The 15,803-nt window shown below is 37.7% G+C and overlaps 1 protein-coding gene across 1 annotated transcript in view; it reads right to left on the bottom strand.

Moving 5' to 3' along the window:
- Positions 1-1,080: 1,080 nt before the first annotated feature.
- The window catches only part of CLDN1 (claudin 1), a 16,138-nt gene continuing 1,415 nt past the window's right edge, over positions 1,081-15,803 (bottom strand). The window contains exons 2-4 of the mRNA XM_006084775.3: positions 7,965-8,129; positions 5,655-5,739; positions 1,081-3,707 (exon numbers count right to left, since the gene is read on the bottom strand). Coding sequence (XP_006084837.2) covers positions 3,548-3,707; positions 5,655-5,739; positions 7,965-8,129 — 410 coding nt within the window. The 3' untranslated portion in view covers positions 1,081-3,547. The remainder of the gene's footprint in view (positions 3,708-5,654; positions 5,740-7,964; positions 8,130-15,803) is intronic.

Here is a 15,803-nt window from a genome sequence, read left to right as displayed (position 1 = left end):
GCTCTCTCCCATCAATTGCTGAGGCCAAAAATCTTGGAATCATCTTTGACTATTCCTTTTTAAAGCTCACACTTCATATCCAGTTAGTTAGTAAAAACTGTTTGCTCTACTTTAAAATAATATCCAGATTTAACAACTTATTACTACCCATTGTTTGTCATTATTGTAATGACCTCTATTGGAATGCTCTGCTCTCCTTGCCCTCTTTAAGTCTATTTGAAACACAACAGATAAAGTGATCCTATTACATCATAGTTTAGATCTTGTGTCTCTCCTGCTCAAAATATATATAACAATATCTTTATATTTTTACTGAGAGAAAAATGAAGTCCTTACAACAGTTCACCATGACCTATACAATTTGAATTCCTCTTCCTTTCATGTCTTTATCTCTGATACCCTCTTTCTAGCTTAATCCATTTCAGCTACACTGGCCTCCTTGGCCCAGGCCCCACCCCCAGATATTTAAATTGGTAGAGAGTAGGATTCTGATGAGTTTGCTTAACTTAAGGAGGGTTCAAATCAAGCTGACAATCATCTTAGTCTCTAACCTATCATGCTAATGCTGGTAGGTTACAATCCTTTGTTTACAGACCCATCTCTTTACTGTGAAAATTGCCCAGGGAGAGCCTATAATTAAGGCTCTATCAATTACTGATATTTTTAGATTACCAGTGAATTCATTTCATCACTTGCTTTCTTAAGAGGTAGTTTTGACTGTAATTGTTACAAAAGCTGTAATAAATCTTTCACTCTTCCACCTTGTGAGGAACACAACCTCCTGAAGCTTGCAGGGTGCTTCACAGCTGGTTATGTTATCATTCAGCCTTTCGTTACAGTATGGCCCCTTTTTTTGGTTGAGGAACATTAATTAACTTCTTTTGGCATCCTCCCTTATCACCAGCTTTGATGGTGAAGGAACTTAGTTTGAGAGAAACAGCGCATTTTAACAGAGGGAGTCACTCAAATATGTGAAAGATGTCCCAGAGGCCCAAAGCTCTTAGATTGAGGCAGATCCTATCCTAAGTCCTCTTCTCTTCCAAGCATGGCAATCTTGAAATAATAATTAGAAAAACAAGCCAAGGATCTATGTTTTTATTAAAAAAACACCCAACAATTATTGAAAAAGAATAATGCTTTATACAAATTTCCATTACAAAATCCCAAAATATTCATTGGGTTTGTTTAAGGTACAGTAACAGAATACAAAAATATCAAAATTGACTAACTTCTGGTGTAACAATCCTGGTGGTGATTTTGGATTATAGATTGTTTTTGCAGAATTTAGCAACTAGTAAACCACATGCGTTTACACTCGCACATTGTTAGGATTTATGTATGTTGCAAAGGCTCTCTGAGTTATACCGTCTAGAAGCATAGACTCAGGTTGGAAGACTGAAAGTTACTAGGTTTAAATCCTCATATGATAATGACACAATCCTCTGGATAACTTCCCCATGTGGTTTCACTATGAATGACCATTCCCAAACGAACCTATCAGTGTTAGCAATACCTAACAGCACTAAGTCAGAAGGCATCACTTAACGCATATTCACCTTGAATAACCTTGCAAGTTATTATAATTCAAAAAACCTTCCATACTTTGGCTTTGCCAATACTTACACTTCTGTTTTACCCACTACAGCTGCAGACTTGTCCTAGGTCAAGTCTGCATTCTTAAGAGGAAAAAAGCTTAGCCACAAAAAAAGCATCAGGCCACACTGAAGAACCCGACTTCCTTAGAATCCACTTCATTTAGTAGCTGAATTTCACTATAGTGTCTCATTACTTGAGAGATTGGTTATGGCAAGAAACCCATTCCTTAAAAATTCTCTTTTCAGTCATTTGAAAAGTAATCCCAAATTTATGCACTTAAAATCATTACTTCTTTCCTTTATTATAGCACTTTTCACCTTACAAACCACATTTGCACATATTCTATCTTACTAGATTCCCACAAAAGCCCTGTGAGGTAGGCAGGCCAGGAATCACAATCCCTTTTTTACAGATGAAACAATAAATCTAGGCCAACTCAGACAGTAACTGATAGCACCAAGACTCAAATCAGGTCTCCAGACACCAACACCAACTCCCTTTTCATTACATCATCTTGCTCAGTAAAGGAGCATTTTCCACTGACTGGAAAACTAAGAGCATTGTTAAAATGGAACAGAGTCCCACCAACATGATTGGTGCAGCTGAGAGAAAGGAAATGGACTGGAGTGGAAAGGAAGATACAAACAGTGTGAAGGCGTGTACAGGTTTGGTTCAATGAGTTCTAACCACCAATTGAGCAAATAAAAACACTACTCAGACATATTTCATGTTTAAAGAATGAGCACAACACCAACTAATTAATAGTCACACCACCTCCACCAGATAGTTAAGTATCATTATCTCAATTTAACAGATGGGAAAAGAGGAGAAAGAATAAGTGACTTGCTGACAGCTACAGAGAGAATATTTGTCACCAGATTATCACTACAGAAAATCTAGCACTTCATGCAGAAAAACAGACCATATTTCTCTGGGTACAGGTAACTATATGATAATTGTGTATGAGAAAGCATATAGCTGAGGAGAGAGGGGGCGGAAAAGGTAGTTTGGAGGGATACAACGGTAAATAAATACCTTAAAAATTCAATCAATGAAATTGTGTTACAACACTGGGAAAGCAGCACACACTTGCTCAAAAAGGCAAATATTTTCAAAGCAAACAAGAGTGTAACAGGTCAGAATACAGAGATGAGGTGGGAAGGTCAACGGGAGTATATCATCTGGCCATGCAGAAAGATTTGCCCCCAAAGCTCTGAGTTATAAGATAAACTTATTGATTTTAGAAATTAAATAATATGCTTAGGAAATATGTTGCTAGATTTAAAAGTTTAAGCCCAACCTAGTAAAAAAACAAAACAAATAAAGGCATGAAGAATGATTGACTGATGACAAAGCAAGTGTTGTAAGATCATGGTAAAAAAAAAGGAAAATAATTACGTGAAAAGGGCACATGTGAGGAACGGAAAGAATTTATACTTGCTTAGTAGTTTAGGTCTTATGTCAAAGACACTAAAAGCTGATTAAGGAGGGTAAATGATATCTGACCTATTATATATGTGTACATATAGAAAGAAGAGGCAAAAACCAAAGAAACTGCTTATTTAATCAATATAGACTTAAATATATATATTTTAGATATGCTTTAACTATGTTGATGCCAACATAATAAGAGATTTTACTAACTAATTTTTTATAGAAAAACATGTCTATATACATATCTATAATTAAGGAGCACCCCTCCCCACATTTGAGATGATTACTCAGTGGGAAGCAGTAATACACATGGAAAAGGCTTCCCTCCTGTATTAAGGAAAGGAGATAAGACTTAGTCATTTTTAGCAATGGATATTTTTAAAAAATGTGTGGTTTTCTTTTTTAATAACACCACAGTTCAGATGACAATAGTCAAAGTTCAAGGTCTTAAAGTCAATCATAGTATTTCAATGTCCATTTTCTATTTGTTCCAGGGTTGTCTCGTTTTGCTTCTGTGTCACACGTAGTCTTTCCCACTGGAAGGTGCAGGCTTGGGATAGGGCCGTGGTGTTGGGTAAGATGTTTTTCGGGGGCAGGAGCAGCAAAGTAGGGCACCTCCCAGAAGGCAGAGAGAAGCAGCAGCCCAGCCAGTGAAGAGAGCCGCACCAAATTCATACCTGAGAGGAAAAGATAACTCATTTGCTTAATCAATGAATCACTGGAAAGTTTTCTAATGTAATTAGAAATCTCATTATATTTTTTTTCCCACTGAAAACAATCCCCATGATCCCTGGGGGAAGTACTTTCAGGTTTGTGCTTGCACACACAAGAATGTTTACATTGCAGTTGTTGACAATTTGCAATAGTAGATCAGGCAATACAGCATGCAACACCAGGTCAATTGCACAAATATTTCCAAAGACGTTTCCATATGTAGGAGACTTGTAAAGCATCTGTATATACTTTAGGAGTCAGGTTTGAACTATGATTCCTAGGCTCGAGCTTAACAAGTCATGCTATCACCACATAGCAACCATATTCTACTAGTATAAAGAAACTCCTAAAGTGCTAGACCATTAGAATTTTTATTTGTTGTTGTTGTTAATCTTCACATGAGGATATTTTTCCATTTATTTTTAGAGAGAGTGGAAGGGAGGAGGAGGAGACAGAGAAACATCGATGTGAGAGAGAGACATCGATTGGTTGCCTCCAGCGCAACTGGAGTACACGCCCTTGATCGAGCCTGCAACCAAGGAATGTGCCCTTGACCGGAATCAATCCATGGGCCAACATTCTATCCATTGAGCCAAACTGGCCAGGGCATCCATTAGAGTTTTTAATAGTTTATCCCAGGTACCTATAGACACTGAAATCTGAAATTTATGGTTTAGAAAAAAGACTTCTAAGCAATCCATGGAGCATTCTAGATTAAGCTGATCTAAGTGGATGTATTAAGCTAGACTCTTGGGGAGAGGATCTGTGTCTGATGGTAGACAACAAAAGTAGAGAAAGCTATGTGTAGAATTATGAGGTCTGGGTTAGGATCCAAATGCAAACTCTCAACTGCTGCAATTATGTGCTAGTAATTTCACTTCTCGACCTCAGTTTCTGCTTCTCTTAAAGGGGGATAATCCAATCTTCCTTACTGGACTCCTTTCAGGATCATCTGAGACATGAAAATAACATGTGTACCGTGCCTAGCAATTTATAAACTGCTCTCACATCCATTACTAGTAAAATGTTAGCCTATTGACCTCCAGCAGTCTCTGTCCCTACATTGTAAATCTTATGGGAAGGGCTCCAACACAATCATTGCAGTGTGTATCCTCCTGTATGTGGGTGATTATATAAAAAGAGTCACATCTTATCTATTCAACCACTGGGATTTTTCATCTATTCATCCTGACACTCACAAACAATAATTACATCTTAACATCCTGACTCTGAATGTAGTTATTAGGCTTTAAAGACATGAACACAGTGAGACAAAGAGCTTTGTCCCTGATCAAAGAGTGCTGGTACATGAGAGCCAGGAATCAGCCCTTGAACTTCCACAACTTGCGATATTAAGAAAGTTGACCTTTGGAAAGTCAATTTTATTGTTGTAGTGGAACAGAAAATTTCAAAGTAGTATCACAACTTATTTTTTCATAAATAAATTAAACTTCTTTTCATAAATAAAGTCAAACTAATGAGAATGATTATTCATTAAGGCATAGAGTAGTAAGTACTATTTTTTCAATCATAAGCTGTGTGTTAGCGACAAATAATCACAATTAAGTGTTGTAAGCATCACAATGTACTTCAAAAAGTACATTTCAAATTTATTGATATATTTATTAATATTTAAAAAAAAAAAACAAGAGAAAAGGCCCAATACACAGTTGCAAAATATAAAGCTTGCAACTTTTCTACCTCAAATATGTTCTATCATTCATATGGGCTGTCAAAGCAATTATCAAACTCATTTTAACATGAGTCACAGGCCATCCAAATTATTTTTAAGTTTGACATAAAATTCCAGAAAGCAAATCTGGGAAGCCGTGGCACTAGCTGAACTTTGCAGAATATAAAAAAGAGTATTTTCTCAGAAAACAAGCTATTTTACACATGAATAGCATTACCTGGCATTGACTGGTGTCATGGGATCATAGAATTCTTGAACAATTCTGTGGCCATACCATGCTGTGGCAACTAAAGCAGCTAGACCTAGAGAAATTAAAAACAAAAGAGTGTTAATCATTATGGAACACTGAGCATAAATATACAGCCCATTACATTGATAAAGATTTTATAAGAATTAAATCTCACCAATAATGCTGACATTTTGAATTTAGTCAATTTTAGACAATTTTAATTTAGAGAGATTAGAAGTTAAGACCTGTTTTATTCCAAGTATTCTGTTAAGACAGACCAAAACATTAGGTCAGAGTTAGGCACAGGTTGTACTCTGTCATCTTACTCATTTATACTCATTTATAGTTCAAGGTCACTGGCATTTTTGGAAACAATTCAGGAGGTTCATATCATTTATGATCTTCAAAGAGATTGTTACACATTAGTGTACTAAACTACTTTTATAAAACCAATATCCTTATTACTATAGATGAGTCACTTGAAAAAGGGGAGATGAAAACCCTTCTATATTCTTCTTGACCAAAGAGCAAAATTTACATTTCTGTAGGATCAAAAGGATAGTAAGTGGCTAGGTAGCAGGGAAGAGCAAAAACTGTCTCAGAATGGTCCAGACCACCCAAATTCCTATTGCTCCACTAGCCAGACCTGCCAGATATTGCCTTGAGATATGCCACAACAGATATATGTATACAGCACACTCCCAATTTTCCATTTATTTCATATTTTAGTAATACCAAAGAATCTACCTAATCAAAATAATTCATTCTATCATTTGAAACAAGTATAAAATATCTTGATGTTTCTAATCCAAATAAATTAAATAACTTTCTTTCATAGTAATTCTAAGAAACCATCAATATAGACAGATTAAATTTTTCAATGCTCCATTTTCCTCCACCTCAAAAAAAAAATGTGTCCAAGTTAATTTCCTCCAATACTTGACAGAAAACATGAGTGCTTTTGGCTGTTCAGATGCATCATGAGACTACTTTGGAACTTTTGACCCTCACTACCTAGGAAATCCCTTACTAAACTGAACTGGGAGTGATGCAATCATTCAGGGAAATTACAAAAAGATAAGCAACGGAAGGGTGCTATGCAGTAAATTTATTCCTAGCCTTTGATGTAAAATTAAACTTTTGGGAATTAAACTTTTGGGAATTAAAGAACCATCCATGGGGGTGTGTGTGGTTTTTCTGCAGAGGGGTGGGAGGGCTAATTTGGAAAACTGAAAGACTGGTGACTTTCAACTAGCCAAATCTTTAGCAAAGCCACAGTCACTCTTCATTATTGGTTAAATCCAACATCATGCTGGGGCAAAGGCCCTTACAAGGTTTTTTGTCAAAGAGGAAATGAGTAAAGAAAGTCTAATTCTAGTTTCTCCTAGTGATAGATTATGTCATTGGTGTCATTTCAAACCAATAGACTACTATATTATGTAGAGCATATAATAGTTTATTTCAAAATAGACTATATATTAAATACTATTTTATACACATATATACAATCTTATTTAAAATAAGCTTATTATAACACTAAAATGGAACTGCCATGCCTTTCTCTGGTTCTCAGTTTCTTAAAGGTCACATATCTAACTCATTAAGCAATACTTCAGTAAGTCAACAAATCTATATTGGTCTTTTTCAAGGCCTCTCTGTATTGTTTTCATTCTTAATTCATTTAACCCAATTTCCTACCTCCACTCCATGCCACCTTCTACCTCCACTCCAATCGGCCTTTCTCTTCACTGACCTATGGGTACATCCTGTTTATTTTGGAATTAGATCTACCCAACTGAAATGATGTTCTCATTTTCCTCTAATAATCCCAACCCCATCCATTCCTCACACACCTACTTGATTCACACATTCTTGATATTCTCTCTTACTACTCCCCATCCTTGCCATATGTTGTCTGTGGGGATACCATGAAAACTTTCTATGTAAATAGAGTTGTTCCTTAGGGCTTGCTAGATAGGAGATCTTGCTCTTCACCTGGGGAAACTGGTTCTAATAAACCGGTTGGCAACTGAAACCAGAAAGAATAATAGACCTGTTCACTGTGAGCACAGATCTCAAATTTTCATTTGGTTCCTCTTTGAGAATGTGAAAGTCAGCTGGACTTAAGGTTTCCATGTCTTCAGATTTAAAAAGGACTGAAATCAATCAATTCACGTGCAAGAAATCCAACATTGTCTAAGGAAATGGAAAGCTAAATTTCAAACCGTGCCAGAGATAGTTTAGTAAGATAAAACCATGCCAGAGACAGTTTAGAAAGAGGGGCAGGGCCTGTCTTACCTGCAATAAGAAATATCACGCCTCCAATGATAGCCATCCGCATCTTCTGGACCTCATCATCCTCCAGGCACTTCATACACTTCATGCCAACAGTGGCCACAAAGATAGCTATTAGTCCCAGCAGGATGCAAACCACCATCAAGGCACGGGTTGCTTGCAAAGTGCCTGGCAGAAAATATTTTAGAACATGTGAAATTAATCATATATAGACCAATAAGAGAAGAGTGGTAGAAGACCAAGTATATTTCAATGTTGTATGAAAGAAAGAAAATTAAACTGGGAGTCAGGAGACCCCAGTTCTAGTGATGTTTCTGTAGGTAAGCAGCTTAGTTTCTTCTCCAGAAAACCCAACAACTGGCTGGATAATGGCTAAGAAGCCCTTAGGCTCTAACATCTTATGTTTTCAACATTAAAGTCAAATTCCTCTGGAAAAATAATGATCTGGTTGAATAGGGTTAGCTGATCTAATACATCTTTAATCCTTACCAATGGAGTATTTTAATTCTGAAATATAATCATACGTTTTATCCTTAATGTTAAACCATTTATAATATTAATATATCTTGGTAATAGTCAACAGCTTCATACCCCAGCCATCAGGCTTCAGAAAAGACAGAGGTGAATTGGGAAGAAAAGAAATGAATTTCTCATTGATTATCATGGCTGAATAAACAGCATTTGTATCTCAAGTGACTGAGGTGAGTTTGGGGAATATGAGTGTCATTTTCTTAGAACAAAACTAAATAACCTTTCCCATGTTACTTTAGAACATAGTGGATTCATATTCAGAGCTACCGCCATGACTATTTTCATTGTCATGTTGTCAAATAGCAGGCAATAATTCAATGGAGCATTTCTCAGGGTTCCATTCATTTTCTGATTTCCTGTTATTGTCATTGCAAACTAAGTCATGATCACACAGATGGGGGCAGGGGACAAAGGTTATGCCCTAAAGGGTAAAACCATGGCACCATCATTGTGGCATAAAGGCACAGACTTAAAGAAAATAAACTGAAACTATGCTGGCAAGATGAGTTTGATTAATTCTAGATTTACTTCCTCCACATAAAGATCATTATCTCACTGGCAGTGCTCACACGTGACAAGTATTTCTGCATATATAAATACTATTTACATCAAACCAAACCATGCTATCTTCAGTAAGCTACTTATTATTCTTTGGGACCATGATTCTATCATGTAAAGTGTGAATGATGGTATCTCTTATCAGGGAGTTGGAACAATTGACTTCTTTTTTTTAAATATATTTTTATTTCAGAGAGGAAGGGAGAGGGAGAGAGAGAGATAGAAACATCAATGATGAGAGAAAATCATTGATCGGCTGCCTCCTACATGCCTCTCTCTGGGGATCAAGCCCACAACCTGGGCATGTACCCTTGGCCAGAATCAAACCCAGGACTCTTCAGTCCACAGGCTGATGCTCCATCCACTGAGAAAAACTGGCTAGTTGACTTCTTGATGCTCTTCAAAAGTGTCTGACATGATAGAAAGGTTTTATATTTCGTTGTCTAATTGAGACCTAGGCTCAGTCTTAGTATTTTCAGAGCTGAGACCTTGAATTACCAATCCTAATTAACACTAAGATCTAAAACATCATTCAATTTTTATTTTTTTAAATATTTCCATTCCAGCCATAACCAATCTCTGATAAAATCACAGTAACCTCTATCTAAGAAGTAGCAAATGTTTTGATTTTTTTTTGTATTTTTTTTCTGTATTTGAGAGATATTTTGGAAGTCAAAATACATTTTTACTTGATTTAATTAAAAGGCAAACCAGAGACACTCCCTTTCACCCCTCCTTATAAGTGTGTGTGGGTATACATGCACCCTACCTACACACTTATCTTAAGATTCCAGTGTGGTATAAGAGCTGCTGAATCAAAACACATATTCCACATTTCCTGTGTGAACAGGAAAGTACCAAGGACTCCACCATTAGGTGTGTCTTTCCTTCTGATTTACCAAACATTTTTGCAAAGGCAATCATTACTAAGAAGGAAAGTGAAAATAAAATATCTAAGCTCTTATACACACACAGATTTCAAATTCCACTCAGAAGGCAATCATTTAAAGCGAAGGAATACTGGCAGAGGAGATGATCCAAGTGGCAGGATAGGGTGACCTGGGGCCCATTTACTTGGGACTATCTTGGTTTTAAAACTACTTGTGCTACACAGGCAATAGTTTGGTGAAGGCCTGTGTGGGGCAGGGACTGGGTGGAGGGGACCAAAGGGAAGAAATGGGGGACATCTCTAATACTGTCAACAATAAAAAAAATAAATAAATAAAAATAAAACTACCTGTCCTATATCCAGGGAAGACCCTCAATCCTGCACCAACAGGGACAGCTGGTCACTCTCCTGGCGGATGATAGGATGTGGAAAGTAAAATGAGGTGGGTTTAGCAAAGTGCACAGAGGTGTAAATCAGGCAGGGCTTTGCAAGGTAGGGTAAAGCGTTTGGAGTTTATTCTAAGTGTAATAAGAAGTCACTGGAGGGTCTTAAAGAAGGGGTAATGGGATGTTTACCCTTGGTATAGAGGGCACAGTCAACATTTTTCCTATGCTAGCCCTTCAAATATGCATAGGCTCCTACACTTCTCAGCCACCTCCACTTTGTCTTCTGGTGAATACTCCATTTCCTGACTCTTTATTCATCACTTTTGTTTCTTTCTCTGATCTCTCTCCAAGCTTTCCACTTTGTTGGAGCTGGAGGGCCTCAAACCAAACCCAGCTTCCATAATAATCATTCTGGTGTGTGTTTCACGTAAAAACAGCAGGCCACCAGTCTGGCAGGTCTGAGCACTTGGATCACAAGATGTTCTTCATGAGGAGTCTATGGGCCTCAGTCTCATGAGTCAGGTCTGGATAAAGCCATGCAGGCAGGGAGCACACATGGATGAACTACTTCAAAGCTCCCTTTGCACACACCTGGAATGATCTAAGATTCACAGTTTTCATTGCTAGATTTTGTCCCCTTTAAATTCTCCCCCCTCCCCCCACAAATCCACACTTGATTCATGCCGTACCCATTTCACTCTTCCACTTTTACAAATCTGATAAATCAATAGTGCTATTTTGTTAAGCAGTATTTTTTTTTTCATTTATGTCCTTGGCATCCATTGACTTAGGACATTTCTCTATATTTTACAATACTAGATGGGCATCAAACACAAAATCTCATTTTGCTTCATTGTAGACATTTGGGTTAATTCTTAACTATCATGATGGTGACGGGGGGAGGGATGTAAAAATACAAAGAAAAAAGGCTGAGAATCATAACAGCAAGACACTCACTATTTGAGTGTATATAATAGTGGTTTAAAAATCAAAGTAAGCAAGTGTGTTAGAAGTTACGAGGGTTTTATGTGCAGATAGAATCTAAATTGCACAGTTTTAAGCTGGAACCAGATGAATCCTTCAAATTAATGTCTATGGAAGTCTTCTAAGTCAGATATCTAAAATATATAATTGTGAGGTCCTTGAAGTCTTGGGTCAGATATTTGTTCATATTCCCACCCAAAGCACTAAAAATGGTACCTGACAAGCTTTATAGATTATGCTATCTGTGTTCAATGAATTTAAATTAGAACATGTCTTTATCCTTTAAAATTCTACTAATAAGATCAGTAAAAAATACTATCTTGTGTTAAGCTTAACCTTTGGGAAAAAAATACTGAGAAATGCCTCCCTAGAGAGCCCAGGGATGCTAAAGTCTTACTACATAAAACCAGACTTAGTTTAGAACATTAAAAGCTAATAACTACTACAGGGAGGAAAAATTCGTACTTCTTGCTTAATCTGATTTACTTTTATTTTTTTTAAATATTTATAACTTTATGAGCTTCCAAGGAAGTTTTTTCCTAGTGGAATGATGATCAGCAGGGCAGAGACGTTGAAAAATATTTAAAAGGTACAAAATAAAATTTTGGACTAGGGAGGTACAGTATAGGGTTGGACTACTAACTCTGATCTGGTTTGATTAAATCAAATCTAAACGCAAATATGTTCTTTTCTTGGCCCTTTAAATTGGTAGATACCTCTATAATACTATTATCATGGAATAAAGTTGTCTGCAGAGAAAATGTTAGCAAACATTTGAGAAGCTAAACTATTGTTTCTCATCATTATTCAGCAATACACGGAGAAGGCAGTCTTTTAATTATACTTGGCTAGACTGATAATCTTGAGATTAAAGACTCTATGAAGTTCTTACCACTTGCAACTTGAAAGTATAATCTGAAAAAAAATATTTAAAAAGATCTCTACTTACAAGACAAGAAATGAGTTAGACATTACTGATCCACTACAGTTAAGTTGATCAACATTAAGTGTAGAAAGACAAGCACAGCCAAGTGGGATTTTTTTTTCTAAAGATTTTCTAAAGTTTTACTATACAAGGAGCAGAATCTTCTTTAAATGTCTGATATTGTTCATGCTACTTACTGGCCATATTATTAAATTGCTACTCTGTGTACTTCATAAACAACATAGATTTTAAGTATATCTGCATTCTCACATAGTCCCTCTATGCATCAGTGGTTGCTTAATAAGTAATAGGGAAATCAATGAACTGAACATCGGGTCACTAGAGCAAAACTGTTCTAGTCTCCTCTGCAGTTAAATGAGCTCATCACAGACCATCACAGAACTATACTACCCTGGCCTTTTCACTTGTTAAGTCTCCCTTTTACTCAAGTTCAAAGTTTCTCAAAGAGTCCTTATTGTTAGCATTTCCATTTTATTGTTGCATGAGCTGGAGGCCATTGGGTGTGACCTCAGGACACCAGCACTGTCAGAAACTGAAGTGATCTGGAATGAGGCAGGACTTACCACTTTTTGGAATGTCATAACCAGTTTTAGTTTGCTTTCCTTCTTCCTTTTCTTTCCTTTCTCCCTCCCTCCCTCCCTCCCTCCCTCCCTCCCTCCCTCCCTCCCTCCCTCCCTCCCTTCCTCCCTCCCTCTCTCCCTCCCTCCCTCCCTCCCTTCATCCCTTCTTTTCTTCCTCCTCCCTTTCTTGTTCCCTTCTATTGAGTAATTGCCTCACAATTACATTTATGTTTCTACGTCTCCTCTATGCCACTTACCATCCCAAACAAGGAAACCTTAACTGTGCCACTTAACTTTTTCCCTCAATCACAACAGTTAGTTACAAAGAATGTTGGCACTGGAAGAAATCAAGTTTAGCACCTTATATATCATCTTAGCTGCATTCCCAGGAGCAAGACAGCTCACGTTTGTTGAAGAGAGGAATGAATCATAGATTCAGCTCACCATTCCCCCCACCCCACCCCACGCTGCCCTATTTTATAACTGGGGAGATTATAGCCCAGAGAGACCAAGTGGTTCGCCATTACACACATGACTGGTTAGTGCAAAACCACGGTAAAGAATTAAGAACTTCTGATCTCAAGCCTGGATTTTTGTTCTGACATCTATCATTCCAGGGGTCCGATCAAATTCTTGAACAGATCTGAACACCAATGGCTCCTTGAACACCCTTGGTTCAGCAAGCATACTCTGAGGAAGTGTGAAGGGTGCCCTCCTCTCTGCCTATGCTTCAAAGTCTGTCCAAGTTAGTGATTTTGTCTCTTTGATCGAGCCTGACATCATGGTGAGAGTACTGGGCAACCTCACTGACAACCAATACTCATTAAGCACTCCTACACACATGTGGATTCATGCAAAGCAAGTTGAGCAGGTTAGAGGAGCTTATAAACAAATTACAGAATCCAACAGTTGGATGTGACTTAAGAGAGTCTATTCTAACCTCCCATTTGTCTGGTGCTTGTATTTTGCCTACAACATTCCTACAAAATGCTTACTTATTTCTCTGCTTAGACACCTCCTACCATGCAGCCTCCTGGGGAAGCCCAGTCTTTGGAAAGCCCTAGCTATTAAAGCCAAGCAAGAACCAGCAGTTAACTAAGCACACAAACTAGACACTAGCTTGCTAAAAGTTTGAAAATTGGGTTAAAACAAGACAAGATGTACAGCATATTCCAGAAAAACCGACTCTAACTGCATCTGCCACTCTCTTTTGTATATTCCAACTTTCAGCTGCAGGAGTCATCGATGTCAATAAATGTCACATACTGCATATGGAATTGCCAGTGCAAAATCACAATGCACAGTGCAACATTTGTTTCCTTAGGGCGTGTCTCAGGTACATTTTCATAAACTGCTTTGCAAGAACCACTTAAATAAAAAACACACCCTGTGTCTCATTTCCTACATTGTTTTGAGCACACTATATCTCTTTAGACACTTATGGAAATATTCTTTATACAGCTTACACTGTTTAGAGCAGAAGAACAAGGGATCTTAACGTGTCTTGTGCTTCGGCCTTGATACATCCTTGTATCTTGACACTAAGATGCCAAGTAGGCTCCACTGACAAAGAGAACAACATTCAATTTCAGGAAACTTCTAGCCAAGCTTTTCACCTAAAAGCACTTCAAGGAATGCCACTTTTTACAAGGAAGACTACTTATACATACAGATAATCCTGTTCACATTCAGAGATGACAGAACTCTACCAAAACCAGTCAATGAATCACCACCCAGGTCTCCACATCAGGTGGGCGTGAGCACCACTGCCCAGGTGGAGGAATGGAGACAGGTTCTCTGGACTCCATCCAAAGGCATCCTATGAGTCATTTGCAGGTTGGGGAGAATGCCTGTGAGTCAAAGTTCCCTCTTCTGGGAATTGGTTTTGAGAGAAAGGCCTCAGCCCCACCTTGAATAATCTCTGGCTTTAACCAAAACGAAAAGAGGAATCTGATCTGGAATATATATTTCTGATCCAGAAATCTCCAAAATGTGTAGTGGGGAGATGAGGAGGACATTGTTTAATTCTTCCACCACAACTTCAAAAACTGTAATAGCTTTAGTAACTAAGAATAAAAGAAAATAAATCATTTTGTCATGTTATCATCGGTAGGGATGGCCTGGTTGAGTATTTGCAATGTGAATCAATCTGCTTCCATTGGTCATTTAAGGAAGTTAAAGAGACCTATTTAAACATGTTGAAAATGAACTATTTTGACCAGAAGAATCAGAGACCTCTCTAAAGTTACCCTTCGATCTTCTCAGCTGCATGCCTCACACGACACCCAATTCCTGAACACCGTTCCTTACATGTATTTATCTTTCCACGGAGAGATTCAGTGATTATACAAAGGAGCATATCTAATATACTTGTTATATCTGGCATAAAGAAGTCCTAGAATGGGAACTTTGGAAAGCTAAAATGACAGCACTAAAAACCACCATACACAGTGACTAACCAGATTCCACAGGTGTTCAAGGCATTTAAACAAATTCAATAACACTCAAGTATATGGCTTCATACAAAACCACATGAGGGAGGTGAACAAAGCAACTGAAGTGAACTTGAGCGATGACAACACTGCTCACCCTCAGCCCATAAAGGGGCCAGTGGGTATACTTGTTTATCTAGGCCAGTGGTTCTCAACCTTCCTCATGTTGTGGTGACCCCAAACCATAACATTATTTTCGTTGCTACTTCATACTGTAATTTTGCTACTGTTATGAATCATAATGTAAATATCTGATATGAAGGATGTATTTAGGCAACCCCTGTGAAAGGGTCGTTTGACCCCCAAAGGGTCACGACCCACAGGTTGAGAACCGCTGATCTAGGCAAAGACTAAGGAAGCTTTTCTTCAAGTTAGTTCAAGGGCATAACAGACACATGCTACATGACAACTAATGTAATATCTCAAGGAAGTTACTCCAGGCATTAATTGGTGTTACCTAGGTAAGTGGGAATCTAATGAGTTTTAGACGAGGCAC

This window comes from Myotis lucifugus, unplaced genomic scaffold (genome assembly GCF_000147115.1).
Source record: "Myotis lucifugus unplaced genomic scaffold, Myoluc2.0 scaffold_14, whole genome shotgun sequence".
Classification (NCBI taxonomy): domain Eukaryota; kingdom Metazoa; phylum Chordata; class Mammalia; order Chiroptera; family Vespertilionidae; genus Myotis; species Myotis lucifugus.
Note: the sequence above shows the minus strand (reverse complement) of the source record. Positions and strands in the feature narration are given on the sequence as shown.